We start from the raw sequence: 16,945 nt of genomic DNA, 5'->3' as shown, positions 1-16,945 counted from the left end.
ATGGAACTTATCTGTCTCTGTTAAGTATTGCTGTTATCCATAAGACCATTTAGATGTCTTCCTGGAACAGTATCTGGTGAGAGATTTTTTTTATTTTTATTTTTTATTTTTTGGCAGAGAGAATAGGTAACTGGAGCCATGGTTAAACACTACTTTTTCTCTCTAGGGTGATGTTCACTATTGGAGGATACAAAAGCTAGTTAACCCTCCCCCCCTCACTTTCTGCTATGTTAAATGGAATGTAAACAATTAGAAAATACTGCCAATGGTTGAGGACGGTAGGCCTGAGTTTAGGAGGAGTAGGTTGATGTAGAAATGTCACAGAGATAAGAGTGATCTTTGAATCTCATTATTTGACTTTTGATTGGTGAACAGCTCTGAACCTTGTTTTAGAGAACCTGGGATTTTTGGTTGACATGCTATTTGGTTAGGAATTGAGGTAACCTAGTGGTGCGAAGCCATCTCTGTAGACCATGATAATACAACGTAGCAGGTTAATGTGGGTCTCGCCTCTGCTGATGGAAAACGTATACTGTGACCTGGCAACAAAGCAAATGAGCATTTTGATTTGTGTGCTTTTTTTATATTTGTATTTCACTATTGTGTTTTCCCCCTATTTTAGGATTTTTGGGGGACTTATTTTAGATATCAAAAGAAAAGCTCCATACTTCTGGAGTGACTTCACAGATGCTTTCAGCCTGCAGTGCTTAGCATCTTTTCTATTTCTCTACTGCGCGTGTATGTCTCCTGTCATCACATTTGGAGGACTGCTGGGAGAAGCAACTGAAGGGCGTATAGTATGTATTATGCTTTTCTCTGAACTTTGAAACTTAATCCATTTTTAGGATTCATAGTTAGATAACTGAGCATTTTAATTTGGATTCCTTTATGAGGAGAGATTTAATAGATGGTCTGGCAGATAAACTTCATACGAATTTCCCAAATGGCTAGTGGAACTGGTAATCTGGGTGTGGAATATCTCAGAACAACTAGTTCTGAGTCTTATACAAGGTTCTGATCTGATGTCATTCCCTTTGGCCCCCAATCCTAGGCTAGCTTTAGGCTCGGTTTCTACCTCATGAGACGACCATTTCCCATATAACCAGGCCATGTTTCTGTCCAGACATTAATCTTGAATATATTTATTTATTTTGGTAAGGCAACAGAAACATGAGATAGGAAAGTGGAGAGGACTCCTCACTATTTGCTACCACTCATTTTCTGCTTACTGTTGGCCCGTTCTCTCATGTTCCTACCCTACATCCTGCCCAGGATTGCTAGGCTTTTCATAATGAAGGAGAAAGTACATACCCATGAATTTTAAACATTTTCTCCCTAGTTACTATGGCTGCATATACAGCTTAGGTAATGGAACCATTTATATCTCTACACAGAGTGCAATCGAATCTCTCTTTGGAGCATCCATGACCGGGATAGCCTATTCTCTCTTTGGTGGACAGCCTCTTACCATATTAGGCAGTACAGGACCAGTTTTGGTGTTTGAAAAGATTTTGTTTAAATTTTGCAAGTAAGTGTTATGTACTCTTGGCCCTTAGCCCCTTTCTTTTTCTTTACTGTATTTATACTTCTCCCAACATCACTTTTGGAGGACTGTTGGGAGAAATGGAAATGGCTGATTTGATTCAGTTTGTCATTTTTGTCTCTCCAGGGAAATAGAGGAAAAGTAAAAGATTTGTGTATATTGTTATTTAATCTTTATAAAAAACAAGATTCAGTTCTAGGCACTGAGAAACCCGTTTTAGTTTTTGTCCCCTTAGATGTCCCCTTTAGACAAAGTCTTGAGTTTAGATACTCATGGGATGTGAAGTTTATTTACTTACTTCCTGAATTACACTTATTTTCATTTATTTAAATAGAGTCAAGCTGTTAAATGACCTTATTTCCACTATTCTTTCCTTTTCCTCCTCCTAGAGAATATGGGCTGTCATACCTATCTTTAAGAGCTAGTATTGGACTTTGGACTGCAACCCTATGTATCATACTTGTGGCCACTGATGCAAGTTCTCTTGTCTGCTATATCACCCGGTTTACTGAAGAAGCTTTTGCTTCTCTAATTTGCATCATTTTCATTTATGAAGCCCTGGAGAAGTTGTTTGAGCTCAGTGAAGCATATCCAATCAACATGCATAATGATTTGGAACTGCTGACACAATACTCGTAAGTACCGTTTCCCCTGTTGGCTGGGGCCTTTCTTTTTACAAATATTGCTATTGTTATAAGAAATATGAGGAACTTACTCAGCAGAGAATGTGCCTTAAGTTGATTCATGACCTAAATCCTGGACTTTCAGAGCTGAACAGGATTTTAAAAGTCATCTAATCAGCCACTCATCTGATATTTATGTTCTCATTATACCATCTCTGCCAAGAGTATCTTTTTAAAGTTCTATTTATCAAGTATTCTCTAAAAGAAGGAGATAATGAACCAAGTCAATTTTAATATACACAATTTTACTTTCAAAAAAAATATATGTTTTGGTCTTTCTTCTGGGTCTTTTCAATTTACTATAATCCAAAGAAACATAGTAATGAAAATGTAAGATTTTCACTGCTCTAAAGCAGTGAGGTAAAAGAGACTGATTGGGTCTGTAGCTGGCACTAGCTTGACATTTGAAAGTGTGATAAAAGCAAATCACTGAGTTTAATTTTGGTTTTGGAACTTGTAACATTTATGATCAAAATATTCAGGTATTACTTGTTGAAGGTAATATTACAGTTAAGGACTAAAAATGAGGTTGGCCTTATTGCTGCTCTTTGTAGTTTTCGTGTGCCAGCAGTTTGGAGTTGCTCTAAGGCTTTGTCTTCAGACTATATGTGGCCATTAAATGACTCTTTTGTTTAATTTTAGAATTTTTTTGTTGCATTTATGCATAGATTCTTATGCAGCAAATTTTTGAAGTAGTATGTTTTTTATCAGACAGTTAAAACCTCTGCATCATCCATCAATGCCTTTCCTATAAACTGCTTAGATTTGGCCTCAAACCCTTTGAAAAATTTTTATCTTTATTTACTATTAGAAGTTTAAATTGTTGAAATTAGACCAGAATAGCACAATGTTATAATTTCATGTAGAATGATGAAAATAACAATTTTTTAGTACTCTGACTTTTTTTTTTTTTTTTTGGTCTTTAGAGATAGCATTAAACAGTGCACCCCCTTTGTTGGACAAGAAAAATCAAAGTGGAAATATAAAATAACTTTCCCATTCAAAGCAAATAGAGTGTTGTAAACACAACTAAGAAGGGACTAAGGAGGCTAGGAAGTAGGCAGATGGGAAAAATGGTTTGATCAGAACCAGGGATATATGCCATTTCATTTATCTCTCGAAAAGGGAGTGTGTCACTGAATTTGGATATCCATACTAGGATATATAATTATCTCTGGTTGGATTTTCAAGCCTACTACATGCCAGGGACTATGGAGGTGCTAGGGAAATCATGATGGATAATAGTCTGTCCTCAATGAGTTTCTAGTTTAGTAGGGAATGTAAACAAACAGACAACATAATGACATGAGTGCTGTGCTGGGAGGTTGGTATAGAATGCTATGGTACCACATTAGAAGATCACCTAACCTATATTTAGGGTTCAGAGAAGGCTTCCTGGAGGAAGTGATATAGAACAAAAAGTCAGCAGGGGTTAGGAAGGTTCTGAGGAATAGGACAGGAAGTAGTATCTCAGAAAGAGGCATGCACAGGCCCGGATGCAAGACATTCATTAAAGCTTTGAGATATTTGCCCAAAGTCATATAGATAGTGGTAAAACAAGAAATTAAATTCTTTTCTGCAGAAAACATTTACTCTGTTTCATTAAGTCCACATGACACTTTTAGTGGCTTTTTTGTCATTGTGATCTTTTCACACTAAATCAGTTTTTAAGTGTCACTATACTAATGCTCATCTAAAGTTTTTTTCTTTGGATGTTGCTGGCCTCATGCTTTTACAGGTTTTATTAGAAAAATTCCTATAAAATATTATAGCTAGGACATAATATGTCTGAGATTGTGATATTTGAAAACTAAATATGTGTATAATATCACATATTTTGTACAGGTATAAGATATTGGAGAAAGGGCATCATGTTTAGGATCTACATTTCAGATATCCTTTATGCTTAGGCCTCCTATATTCAGATTTCCTTAAATTCATAATTTAACAACCAGATAACAAAAATGTCTTTGATTTTTTAAAAGATTTTCCTAGCTCCTCTGGCATCCTAACCTTATAATGTGGTGATATGTAGACCTTATATTTGAAGATATAAGCTTTTCTTTCATTGTGCCAAGAGCAAGTGTCAAGATAATCTATTTAGTTTTGAGAATATATACATTATACCAGATGATCAAGCTGAATATGTCAAGTTAGCAATAAGTAATGAGTTTGTGGGAACAATTTTTTCTTGGTTGCTTTGATTTTAGGAAATGGCAAAAATAGAATGAAGTGTTCTGCTTGTGTAAAATGAAATGTTCCTTCAATGTGTAGTAATAATCTAAAATTCTTAAAGATGGCTAGCCAAAGAAAGATTAAGGATCCATATCAGTGTTTTGCAATTGTTGGGCCAAGGCAAAGTTCAGGGTCTATTTCTCTTATTTCTAATATATGTAGAGAGAGAGAGACTAGAGTTCAATAAAATATAATGATTACCAAGCTGTTGAAGGAGAGATCTCAGTACTTGGTTAGGAAAAATATTTGTTTTTATTTTTATTTTTTCTGTGTCTTTTTTGTTTTCTCCAACACTCAGCCCTCTACATAACCCAGGATAGTGATCTGTTCTGAATAAATGTTATTTACTAACTGACATTATACTCATAGAAGAATACCCTTTTTTTCATCCCCTTAACTAGATTTGAACCTCCCTTAAAGTATTAATAGAAAACATGTAATAATTTTACCTCCCATAGTCCCAGCATAATACTGTAGATAAGGTTAAGTGATAACGTGTATTGAATAATGGAACATGTTGCAAAATAATTAATATCACCTGGCCAATCTTGTTTGCAAGGAGAGACAATTGGTGCTTGTTTACATTGTCTTTAATAGTACCATTCAAGATTTCAGCTAGAAGTTTTCAATAAATTTGACACGTTATGAGAAGCTTGACATGGGATAAAGATATATAAATTTGGATTCATATAACTAGTTCTGATTGAAAATTTAGACAGGGTACTAATATGGTGAAGAAATCATCTGGAAGAACCCAGAGAAACAGGACTGCAATTTATGGCAGAACTCCAAAAGTTGACCAGAGAAGTGGGGAGAAAGAAAAGGAAAGGAAAGTTATCAGAGCTCATGGACCTTTTAGCACTCACTAGTCAAAAAATGAAGAATGAAACAGATTTTTGAAAACCTCTGTGTTTTAACTTTTTTTGAATCACATTTTTGCTACATATACACTTGACTAAATTTGTCCATAATTTCTTGCAACACAACTTTGTAATTATATTTTTATGCATTTATTTGAATAATATTGGTATATCTCCACTAGATTAATCTTAATAATGGTGGGTCATGACTATTAGACACAACTTTGTACCCACTGTACCTAGCAAAGTAGTCAGGACATATTATAATAATATGGACACGTTTGTTCATATTTTTACATTTCTGAAAATTCTTCTTACAACCGATATGTACATTTGACATAAAGATCCCCCCCCAACAAGCTTATTTTTATAAAGTGAATAATCTGACAGCTTAGAATCAAATAAATAGAAGAGTAGGCACTCAAGGGATGATTATTCAATAAATAAACTTCTAACAACACACTTCATTCTTGGTTCTTGACCCAAACATTTGCTATCCTTGTTTTCTGTTCCTTCTTTCAAACAAAATTCTTATTTTAATGATAAAGTCTTGTTTTCAGTAGCAGTAGTATCCAATATAATATTTTATTATTTACATGTTTTATTCTCATTGTCCCTAATGGATTATGACCATTTTGTGGACAGAATTAGTGTCTCTTTATCATTCTACCTTCAGAGAGCTAGTTAATTGGTAGATAGTGATAAGCTTTTGTTGTGTCCTTCAATAATGTTATCCTTCATATGCATTTTCAGCTACTATTTTCCTTTTCTATGACTATGGTTTGGAATTAGAGATCTTAAATATAATTATCTTTCATATGGTCTTATTAAATAGCTATGAAAAAGCAGCAATTTACATGGGCACCCAATGTTAGAGAGAGAGTGCTAAGCAAGTATTGGTGGTTTCTCGGTTTCTTCCTTAAAGATGCATTGAATAGCTACTGTTATGTGGCCATATTTTGGTGAGATGTGATAACTATTCTCAGAGTTCACAGTCTTTGAAGTACTGACCTCATTTCTCTTTGTTTCCTGACTTGACCTAGATTTAAGGATATATTCTGAAATATTTAAAGTGAAATGCAATAATGTTTTAATTTACATTAAAATACCTCAGCACAGTCACTGTGGTAAGAAATGTATGTTAGGTTAAGTTATAACCATGGGCAGCTAGAATTCTGATCAGGAGTCCAAACTTCAGGAGTGGTTAGTTAGCATTAAAGCAGAGAGGCTACACTCTAGAAAAGCTACTACAAATCCTGTGATTATTAGCCACATCCCAGTTCTACACTGAGGCTTTGCTGAATGTCAGAAATGGATTTTCACTTGAAAAACTACTAACTTGTTAATCAATATACTGAAATGTATTGGTAAAATTAAAAGTATTCAAGATATGTGGATTGAATATGATATTTCTAATCTTGCCAGAAGGCAATATAAAAATCTAGCAAATGAATCATGTAGTGTCAACTCCGAAGGATGGTATTCAAGGCTTAATTTGTAGCTGATCCTGAGTCCAGCCATTTTTGGTGACTGATGTCACTAAAACTGTACCAGAATCCTGAGTAGTAACATTGTTGTGTCATTCTTGAATGAACCGTTCACTCAAGATGAAGTCAAAATACGTAGAATAAGAGAGATAGAACTTCAATGAGCTGACAAAACAGATTATAGGAAGAGCTTTTCCCACATTTCCCAATAAATGTTTGTTTAATGTATATAATCTTTATGTGTAATTGGAAAAATAGTACTCCCCATCTTTCCCTTTCTGAGACACATTGGTACATAATTTTCCTATAGTCTGTGAGATCATACAGCTTTTTAATATTTCTTCCAACTGCCAGAATTTTAAAATTTCTCTAAAACATTGTTTTTAACCACTGATACACATATCAGCAGTGAAAAGAAGAAGTTTAGATAGGCAGCAAAGTTTTTTTTCTTTAAGGAAGTATTCATAATAAAATCTTCCAAATATTTCACTGGATTTTTATAACCTTAAAACTCATTGTAAATGAAAAATATAATTAATAAAGGCATATAGATATTTGCATAGATAGAAATACATAGCTATAAAAAGTTATGAACCATTGCTCTAGTAGCTGCCTTGCCATTTCCGTTTCTAAAACATCAGTTAAAATAAATTCAGACATCCCTAAAGTTTTAATTCCAGAGAAAGTAGCATTTTTTTCCAAAGTCCTTCTGAATATTTCACTTTTATTTACTGAAATCTTGTGGAGCAGATAAGATCTGTTTTATAGAACAAGTTAATGAATTATGACTTACCAATAATCAAATGAAACTAAGTGAAGGGTAGAACCCACTTTTTTTTCAAAGTAATGCTTTCTCTAATTAGGTGGCGTAATCTCTTTCTATCACTCAACTTTATCTCACCCATTGGGTTGGGCATATTGTCGCAGATTCTTTATGAGATTAATGTAATGCCAATATTGGCACTTTGTATATGATTTGATAACTTTACTCAAGATATCTGCCATTACTATTGGCTAATTTTGACCAAAGTATTCTCCTTCATGTAAGATGTTGATACATCATTCATTTATCTCTAATCTGCTGGATATTTCAAGTATCACTGCTACATATTTTATTGTATCAGTCATGCTAAATGAATGCTTAGAGACATTGCTAATAATTTGTTTTAATGGAAGAAACATCTCCCTTTAATTGTAGAAATTAATATGTTAGTTGCTGTGAACACCATTCTTACTAGATATTTATATAATAGAGCTAGCCAAATTCAGTTAGCTTAGCATATTTTTATGTTTATAAGTGCAGTTCTTGACAATATAAGGTATTTCACATATGCATTCTACATATATTACTTAACACATGGGAAAACATCAAATAAAGAAGTATATATACAACTCTGGAAAAGGAAGAAGTTTGTGAAAGCATTCTATGATCTTAGCTCTCAGTTGTAAGCAAAAGAGTTTTTATATACCACCCCAAAAAAACTATCATTATTATTACTCTCTCTACAAGACTATTAAAATATTATGAGAAAGATCACAAAATATGTTCTACAAAGAAATGCTCATTGCCCATATCAAGGAACTTTGCATCCAAGTAAGTTCTTTTACTACTCATCCCACTGTATTATTCATCTCTTCATTACACAGATACCTATTGTCTTCATGGTCTATCAGAACTTGCTCTAAAGATGATTAGTAAGAAGATGATGTATTTCTTCCAAAATTTTCACATTTTGATATCTAAATGAATGAACTACCCATGGTAGAATTTTCTTTTCAATCATAAAAGCACATTTTTGGGAGACAGCAGGGATGTTCCTACACACTTTGAAATCATATCACTGAATGTCATGTGCCGAGTTGTGTCCCTCCCAAATTCATATGTTGAAGACCTAATCCTCAGTACCTCAGAATGTGACTGTGTTTGGAGACAGGGTCTTTAAAGAAATGATTAATATTAAGTTAGGTCATATGGGGGGGGTTCTAATTCAATCTGATTGTTATCCTTGTAAGAAGAGAAAATTTGGACATACACAGAGACACTAGGGATGTGTGCATACAAAGAAAAGACCCTGTGAGGACACAGTAAGCGGCTGGGCATCTGCAAGCTAAGGAGAGAGGTCTCAGAGAAGACCAACCCCGTCAGCACCATGATGTTGGACTTTCAGACTCCAGAACTATGAGAAAATAAATTTCTGTTGTTTAAGCCAGCCTGTCTGTGGTATTTTGTTATGGTAGGCCTAGTGAACTAATACACTAGAAAAAATGCTTATAGTTTAGTCCTATTTATGTTTAGAGTTATGAGCAAACTCTTACAACTCTTTCCCCTCCGTTAATGGCAATCCCATCCTTTCAGCTATTCTTGTCCACTCTCTTTCTCATACATACGGATTTCCCAGCAAATTCTAGCAGATCTCTACATAGAATTTGAACACTTTTTACCGCCCTCTCTACCTTCATAATCTCTTGTCTGGATTATTGCAATTACCTTCTAACTGGTGTTCCTAATTTTACACTTGCTCTTCCAGACACTGTTCTCTACAAAGCAGCCAGAATTATTCTTTTAAAACCCAAGTCATATCATGTCACTCTGTTTCTCAGAGCCCACTGGTGGCTTCCCATGACCTTCAAAGTATTGCTTCATCTATTCCTGGTGCTCTCTGCTGTCTCCTTCTGCTGCTTTACCTCTCTGCTCCTGCCACACTGATCCGACCTTCTTGCCCTTCCTTAAACATACCCAGCATGTTTCTGCCCCGAGGCCTTCACCTGGCTGTTTTTTTTTTCCAGAATATTAACAAGGGTAGCAACGCTTTGTTTACATATATTGCCTTTTCACTGCCTGAGTCAAAGCTACAGGCATGCCCGACTCCCAGACAGCACACACCATACCCATTAGGTGTGAATTTACCCATCCCCTCCCCATTACCAGATGTTACTTCCATATGTGCACATAAGTATTGATCAATTAGTACCAATTTAATGGTGAGTACATGTGGTGCTTATTTTTCCATTCTTGTGATACTTAGAAGAATGGACTCCAGCTCCATCCAGGATAATACAAGAGGTAGTTCACCATTTTTTATGGCTGAGTAGTACTCCATGGTATACATATACCACATTTTATTAATCCACTAATATATTGACAGGCACTTGCATTGTTTCCACATCTTTGCAACTGTGAATTGTGCTGCTATGAATATTTAAGTGCAGATGTCTTTTTTATAGAATGTCTTTTTTCCCTTTGGGTAAATACCCAGTAGTGGGATTGCTGGGTCAAATGGTAGTTCTATTTTTAGTTCTCTGAGGTATCTCCATACTATTTTCTGTAGAGGTTGTACTAGTTTACAGTACCACCTACAGTGTATAAGTGTTCCTTTTTCTTTGTATCTACACCAGCATCTATTGTTTTGGGACTTTTTGATGAAAGCAGCTCTCACTGGTGTTATGTAATCTCTCATTGTGGTTTTGATTTGCATTTCTCTGATGATAAGTGACTTTGAGCATTTTTTCATATGTTTATTAGCCATTGGTCTATCTTCTTTTGAAAAGCTTCTGTTCATGTCTTTTGCCCACTTTTTAATGGTGTTATTTGATTTTTTTTCTTGCTGATTTGCTGAGTTCTTTGTAGATTCTGGTTATTAGCCCTTTATTGGATGTATAGCATGCAAATATTTTCTCTCATTCTGTAGGTTGTCTATTTGATCTGTTGATTGTTTCCTTGGCTGTATAGAAGCTTTTTAATTTAATCAAGTCCCATTTATACTGCCATGTGATCTTTGACAAAGTAAACAGCAATATACACTGGGGAAAAGAATCCCTAGTCAATAAATGGTGCTGGGAAAATTGGATAGCCACATGTAGAAAATTGAAACAGGATCCATATCTCTCACCATTTACAAAAATTAATTCAAGATGCATGACAGATTTCAATCTAAGATATAAAACCCTAAGAATTCTAGAAGAAAATGTTGGAAAAACTCTTCTAGATATCACCCTAGGCAAAGAATTTATGAACAAGACTCCACGGGCAATCACAGCAACAGCAAAAATCATATTCCAACTTCTCTGCATCCTTACCATCACATAGTATTTTGGTGGTACATGGTGGTACCTCTACTTATCAATCTATTATCTGTCTCCCTGATAGAGTGAAGGGACCATTAGGGCAGGGGATTTAGTCTGCTTTGATCATTGCTTTCACAGTGCCAACATTGATTCCTCGCACAAATAAATGTTCAATAAATATTTGTTAAATAAATGAATGAATGTTGACTATCACCTCTATTTAGAGCTAAAAAACAAACTGAGGCTCTAAAGGGTTTATAGCTTGACCAAGTGGAAGAACTAAGGTGAACCCCAAGACAGCTAACACTTCATTGAACACTTTTGACACTGAACTGCATTGTAGGTCAATGGTTGTACAAAGTAATTTTATGATTAATATTTGGAATATAGGAAAGTTTATATAAATTATTAATGTACTTAGATCTCAAATATTATCTTCAAGCAGTTTTAAATTTCTAACAGGAAATAAAAATATAGAAATAGAGGGATTTAAAACATAATGAAAATGATATTATACTTGTGAAGTAAAATAGATATTTTGGAGCTTATTAAAGCATAATAGTGCTTATTTTGATTATAATAATTCCTCATTTATAAGTATGTAACAAGGAAGGGAAAAAATTCTTGTCTAGAGATGAGTTTTGCTGCATCACATTAAAGCCCCACTTCACCTTGTTCTTTTAAGAAGCTTGGTAATAACTTAGCTTAAAAGGTTGGGATAGGGATCTATGCGATTATCCTAGCTAGTGGCCTTGGGTAAGCCCCTAAGAACAGCCTTCTAGATACAATGACTTAACTCCAAAATAAAAAAAAAAAATCAAACAAACAAAAACAAACAAACAAAAAATGCACATCAGAAAGACATGGAAAATGTATAGGGAATAAGTCTGGAAGTATTATACCAAGCTTACACTATTTTGGGGATAAAAGAAAGGGTTGTGAAAGGGTTCACGTTGATGGTAAAGGAGACCTTTTACTTTTTATTCTTTGTATATTTTGAATTGTTGAACTGCCATTGTATACATGTATTATTTTATAATTTCTTTCTAAAAATGAGTTTCATGCTGGGAAATGCAAATCCTATGACAAACCGTAGTATGAACTAATTTGGGCCAAGTAATGCTCTTCAAATCAGTTCCCATGTAACAAAATTTACTTTCTAATTCAGAAAAATAGAAACCTACAAAATTCAGAAGTAGATAGGCAAAATGTTTAAGGAATAATAAGTAGATTTGCCATTCTGTTCATACATTCATTTACTCATTCACTCATGCAATAATTCCTTCAATATCCATTGATCTTCCTTGTATGTATTAGCACTGATGGTATAAAAATGAATAAGATTTGGTTGCTACTCTCAAGGAGCTTAGTGATTATCAGACAAGGTCTAGAGATGTCCTTTGGACATAACAGCTGCTCAAATAGTATTTGTTGATCAATAAGTGTGGGGGAGGCTACAGTGTCAAATAATTACAAAGTGATACAATAGGAACTGTACTATATAGATGTATGTATAATGGCCCAGGGACAGAAGTAACCAACTATTCAGGGGAGCTCAGAAGCATTCACAGAGAAAAGAAGCTCAAAGTTATCTTTTCATCTCTGTTGTACCTGCCACTTGAGTTTATTGTATGTGGCATATCTATGTTTCTCTGTCTCTCTCCTTGTACCTGTGAGTTCCCCATGAGCAGGTTATCACTGGAGTGGAGGGTAGTTAGGTAGATAGAAGGGACCCCTAGGGACCAACTGGCAGAGAGCCTTAAAATCTGAAATAAGTTTTAACTGGTACAAAGGTCACTGGGGATGATGACAAGGCTCTGGGAAGAATTATGTGACAACAGGTTAAAAGGTGATCCCAGGAAGTGAAGCAAGGAACAATAACCCAGGCATGAAATGTTTACGTCCTGACTATTGACTGAGACAATGGTAATGGGAAGAAAGCAAAAAACTGGAAAAAAAGAAAAATGACAATTGCCAAGGCTTGCTTCATTCATTCAGTAAGTATAATAATAATGGAATACCCTTTAGTTTCTAGGAGCTATGACAAAAACTTTGCATATATGACTTCATGTAAACCTCAGGATAACTTTGTGGGACAAGTATTACCCCTGCTTTACAGATGACCAATCTAGGGCTCCAATAAGTTAAATAATTTGCCCAATATCACATAGAAAGTGAATGGTAAATGAGGGTCAAACCCAGGTCCATTTGGTCTTCAAGCTTGTGAACTTTCTCCTATGACATAGTAAAGTAAAAATAATAGTAAAGGATTACAATAATAGTAACTCCGTAAAGGCAGGAACTATCATAGATTTCTATGTATCTCTAATAGGACTTAGCACAGTACAGTGTTCAAAATAATTTTAAATTATTGTATCAGTCAATGAACAAACAAGGCTGCCTGTTTTGTGCCAGGTACTTGGGTGTAGAAATGACAACATAGATGGGGTCCCCACCCTCACAGAACTTACTGTCCATTGAAAGAGTCAGACATTAAATATTACACACTGAGTCTTTAATTACAATTGACATAAGTGCTATCAGACAAAGGTATAAAGTACAAAGAGAATGAGAAATATTTCCAAGGTTATATATTTAGAGGCTAAAGAGAAGATATATTTATTTGAATGGAGATGAAATTCAGATGAGAAAAAGTTTAATAATTTAGTGGAGAAAGTTTTTACATTTTTAGTATTATCTAGCGGTGGTGGTGTTTTATAAAGTTATGTTGCATATTTTTTAAAAGCTATTTTCCTCATAATGTGATATAGTAATATGTCTGAATGATATGGTGGAGAGAACTGTATAAGTACTTAGCAAACCTCGTCTAAGAATAAAATCCAAAATATAGAAATAGATATATTCATAAATGACTTGTTCCTGTATTATTTAAATAGTCATCTTAATAGGAGCTAATTAAATGTTTGATAGTAGGAGAATGAGCAATTAAGCTATGTTGTATCCCTTAAAAATGATGGTTCTGAAGGGTGATGTAGCAGCAGCATCACCCTTATGCTTATATTATAGTGCTATATAAAAAAGAGAAAAACATTGTATACTCATAAAAATATGTTGAAAATATACATAAGAACTACTGAAAGAAATATACCAAAAAATTATAGCAACTATGATAAAAAGACTATGAGAGGATTTTTTTCTTTTTTTTTATTTTATAAATATTCTGTAGTGTGGTTTTATTATTACTTTTGCAATTTTTAAAAAGAATAATCATAAAAAAACATGTTTGGCTTCTACAGATAGATCAGGATTCTCTGATTTTATGTTTTATATTAATATCTAACTTGCTACACAGCACTCTGGGAGCTAATGTAGTCAATTAAAAGTCTTAGAAAAAAATGAATCACAAACCATTACTGCTCAGTGCACACAGGAAGGTACTATTAATAACTACAAAGGCAAAAGGAGAGCATCTGCAACCCAGGGACTAAAATTAGTAATAATGTTGAAGGGAGTTGTACCAAATTATGTTTTACAGAAGACAGCCACAGGCTCTTCTTGTGTAAGGAAGACTGATCACCTCTATTAGCCTTGAAACAAAACCAAAGACTTCAGGATGAGGGCATTTAATTATAATGTTTATCTAATCACTCTGTAACCATTTATATAAACAAGACGGCTTAGAGCACTAGCTGTTCTGTGGACAGTAAAGGGTATGCTAGGGGATGTATTTTGTAAAAAGTATATTTTAAGCCAAACAATCCAACACCACAAGTCAAAATTATTGGCGTTTCATGCTGGTGTTTGCTTTCTACACAGCCAATAAGGGGCTGATTACAAGAATCTATATAGAACTTAAAAAAATCAACAAGAAAAAAAATCAAACAATCCCATCAATAAATGGGCAAAGAACATGAACCAAAACTTTTCAAAAGAAGACAGAATAATAGCCAGCAAACATATAAAAAAGTGCTCAACGTCTCTAATCATTAGGAAAATGCAAATCAAAACCACAATGAGATATCACCTAACTCCAGTGATGGCCTTTATCAAAAAGTCCCAAAACAACAAATGCTGGTGTGGATGTGGAGAGACTGGAACACTCTTACACTGCTGGTGGGACTGCAAATTAGTACAACCCCCGTGGAAAGTAATTTTGAGATATCTCAAAGAGCTAAAAATAGAAATACCCTTGGATCCAGCAATCCCACTACTAGCACACCTCTAGCCCTGGCTTGGGCGAGGCAAAGTTCTTACTTGTAACCAAAATGTTTGTACCCGCATAATATCTTGAAATAAAAAAAAGTGAAGAGAAGTGTGGATACTGCTCTTTCTTCTGCTTTATGAGTGTTAGATTTTTTTTAGTCCATGAGCTTGTAACGGTAACAATAGTAAGTAACCATAATGATGATACTTAACACCTAATTAGTTTTTACTTATGCCAGGCCCTGCTCTAGGTACCTTTACCTATATTAACTCATTTTACCTCATAATAACTTCATGAGGTTGTTTACTATCATTATCTCTACTTTACAGATAAGGAAACTGAAACATAGAGTGTTTAAATATTAATGACTTATCCAAAGTTGCTCAGCTAAATGTTTGGATTTGAAAGAACACAGGAAATCTGGCTGGAGAGTCCGGTGTCCTAAGCACCAGGCTACATTATGCATCTAAAGATATTTCCTTTTTACCTTGATACTTACGTCTTATTGCCAGAGTCACTAGAAATTATGTTGGGTAAGATTAACAGAAGAGCTTGTTCCAACCTCATATTCCATCTTCTCACAGTGCTATTTCTATTTTTCTTTGCTTTTCTCTCTTTTTTTTTTTTGCTTTTCTTTACTTTTTGTAGTTTTGGATTGGAATAATTTAGCATAAGTTCATCAGTATAGAGGAGAGACAGGAAAATGGGTTTTTTCTCATTTTATTCTTGATTTATTTATTTAGAATATCTGCTTTCAATGTTTAAGAATATAAAAGCTAAATAGCCATAAACCTTCTCTGAGCCACCAAGAGTTGGTACAGAGATCATGTTCAAACTTTCTGCACAGTGGGCAGCCTCTGAGAACTATCTGCTCAGATTTCAGATATCAAATGTGCAGACTCAGGAAAGAACAATGATTTGCTTGACTATACATGATATCTGTGATGTATAAAATAAATATTTTAGATTAAAAACATATTTTTCCACTTTGGAATTGATTTACAGATGAATAATGTTATTAGCCAGAGAGAGCCCTGACAAGGAGGCACATACCTGACTATCCACTTTATAGACCCAACTCTCCAAAAAATGTCTCTCCTGTGACAATTGTACATCAAATTTCTAACTTAGCACTTTCAGAAAGTCACTGTTAAAATGCAAATGTAAATACTCTACCAGAAGTGGATTAACACATTATGCCATTGCATTCACTAATATAGTGCGATCACTTTGGAAAGCAGAGACCATGGGCCTGAGGGAGTGAGTGGTACCCGTGGCAAGCAGAGGGAATGGGGAAGCCATAGCACCAGGTTCAGGTGGGGCTGTGAGAAACAGGAAACTGGATGAGGAGGCTGAGGGCAGTGGAGGTGGTGTTGCCGTCCCACGAAGGCAGGGCTACAAGATGTTTTGGAGGGATTTCTTAAAGGTGAGAGGTCCTAAAAGGGGAAGCCGGGAGGACCACTGAGTGACTTGTAGATTATTTCATTTGTTCTGGAGTCATCTCACTCTTTTGCCTGTCTGGACAGAAATGGCACCAAGTTACATCTAGAGGGAGCATATTATAGATAAAACAGCAGGAGTTTCAAGGTCAAACAGACCAGGATTCACATCTAATCCTATCAGTACAACCTTAGAAAAGTTATCAAACATTTAGTTTCTCTCATGTATAAAATGTAGAAATTAAATCATTAAATTGGGAAACATAAATGCCTCCTGCAATGCATATTGTAGCTATATGCATACCACATCTGTATGTGTATATATACAGTAGCTATAGAAAGCATGTATGTATATATACACACACATACATGTACGTGGATGTATGCATATATCTGCTATAGTATTAATACTATCTTTCCCCCTTGTTATGTTACTTCTGCAAGAAACTTGCCATACTTTTTCTGTTT

General features: G+C 34.7%; 1 protein-coding gene across 5 annotated transcripts in view; it reads left to right on the top strand.

Annotated features, from left to right (window-relative positions):
* SLC4A10 (solute carrier family 4 member 10) overlaps positions 1 to 16,945 on the top strand; it is a 304,278-nt gene that overhangs the window by 226,842 nt on the left and 60,491 nt on the right. For all 5 annotated transcript variants that reach the window (XM_045558894.1, XM_045558891.1, XM_045558893.1 and 2 more), the window contains 3 exons: positions 623 to 797; positions 1,395 to 1,528; positions 1,933 to 2,178. In XM_045558894.1, the coding sequence (XP_045414850.1) occupies positions 623 to 797; positions 1,395 to 1,528; positions 1,933 to 2,178 (555 nt within the window). The remainder of the gene's footprint in view (positions 1 to 622; positions 798 to 1,394; positions 1,529 to 1,932; positions 2,179 to 16,945) is intronic.

Source organism: Lemur catta, chromosome 8 (genome assembly GCF_020740605.2).
Source record: "Lemur catta isolate mLemCat1 chromosome 8, mLemCat1.pri, whole genome shotgun sequence".
NCBI lineage: Eukaryota > Metazoa > Chordata > Mammalia > Primates > Lemuridae > Lemur > Lemur catta.
The sequence above is the reverse complement of the archived record's forward strand: the minus strand, read 5'-3'. Positions and strand labels throughout refer to the sequence as shown.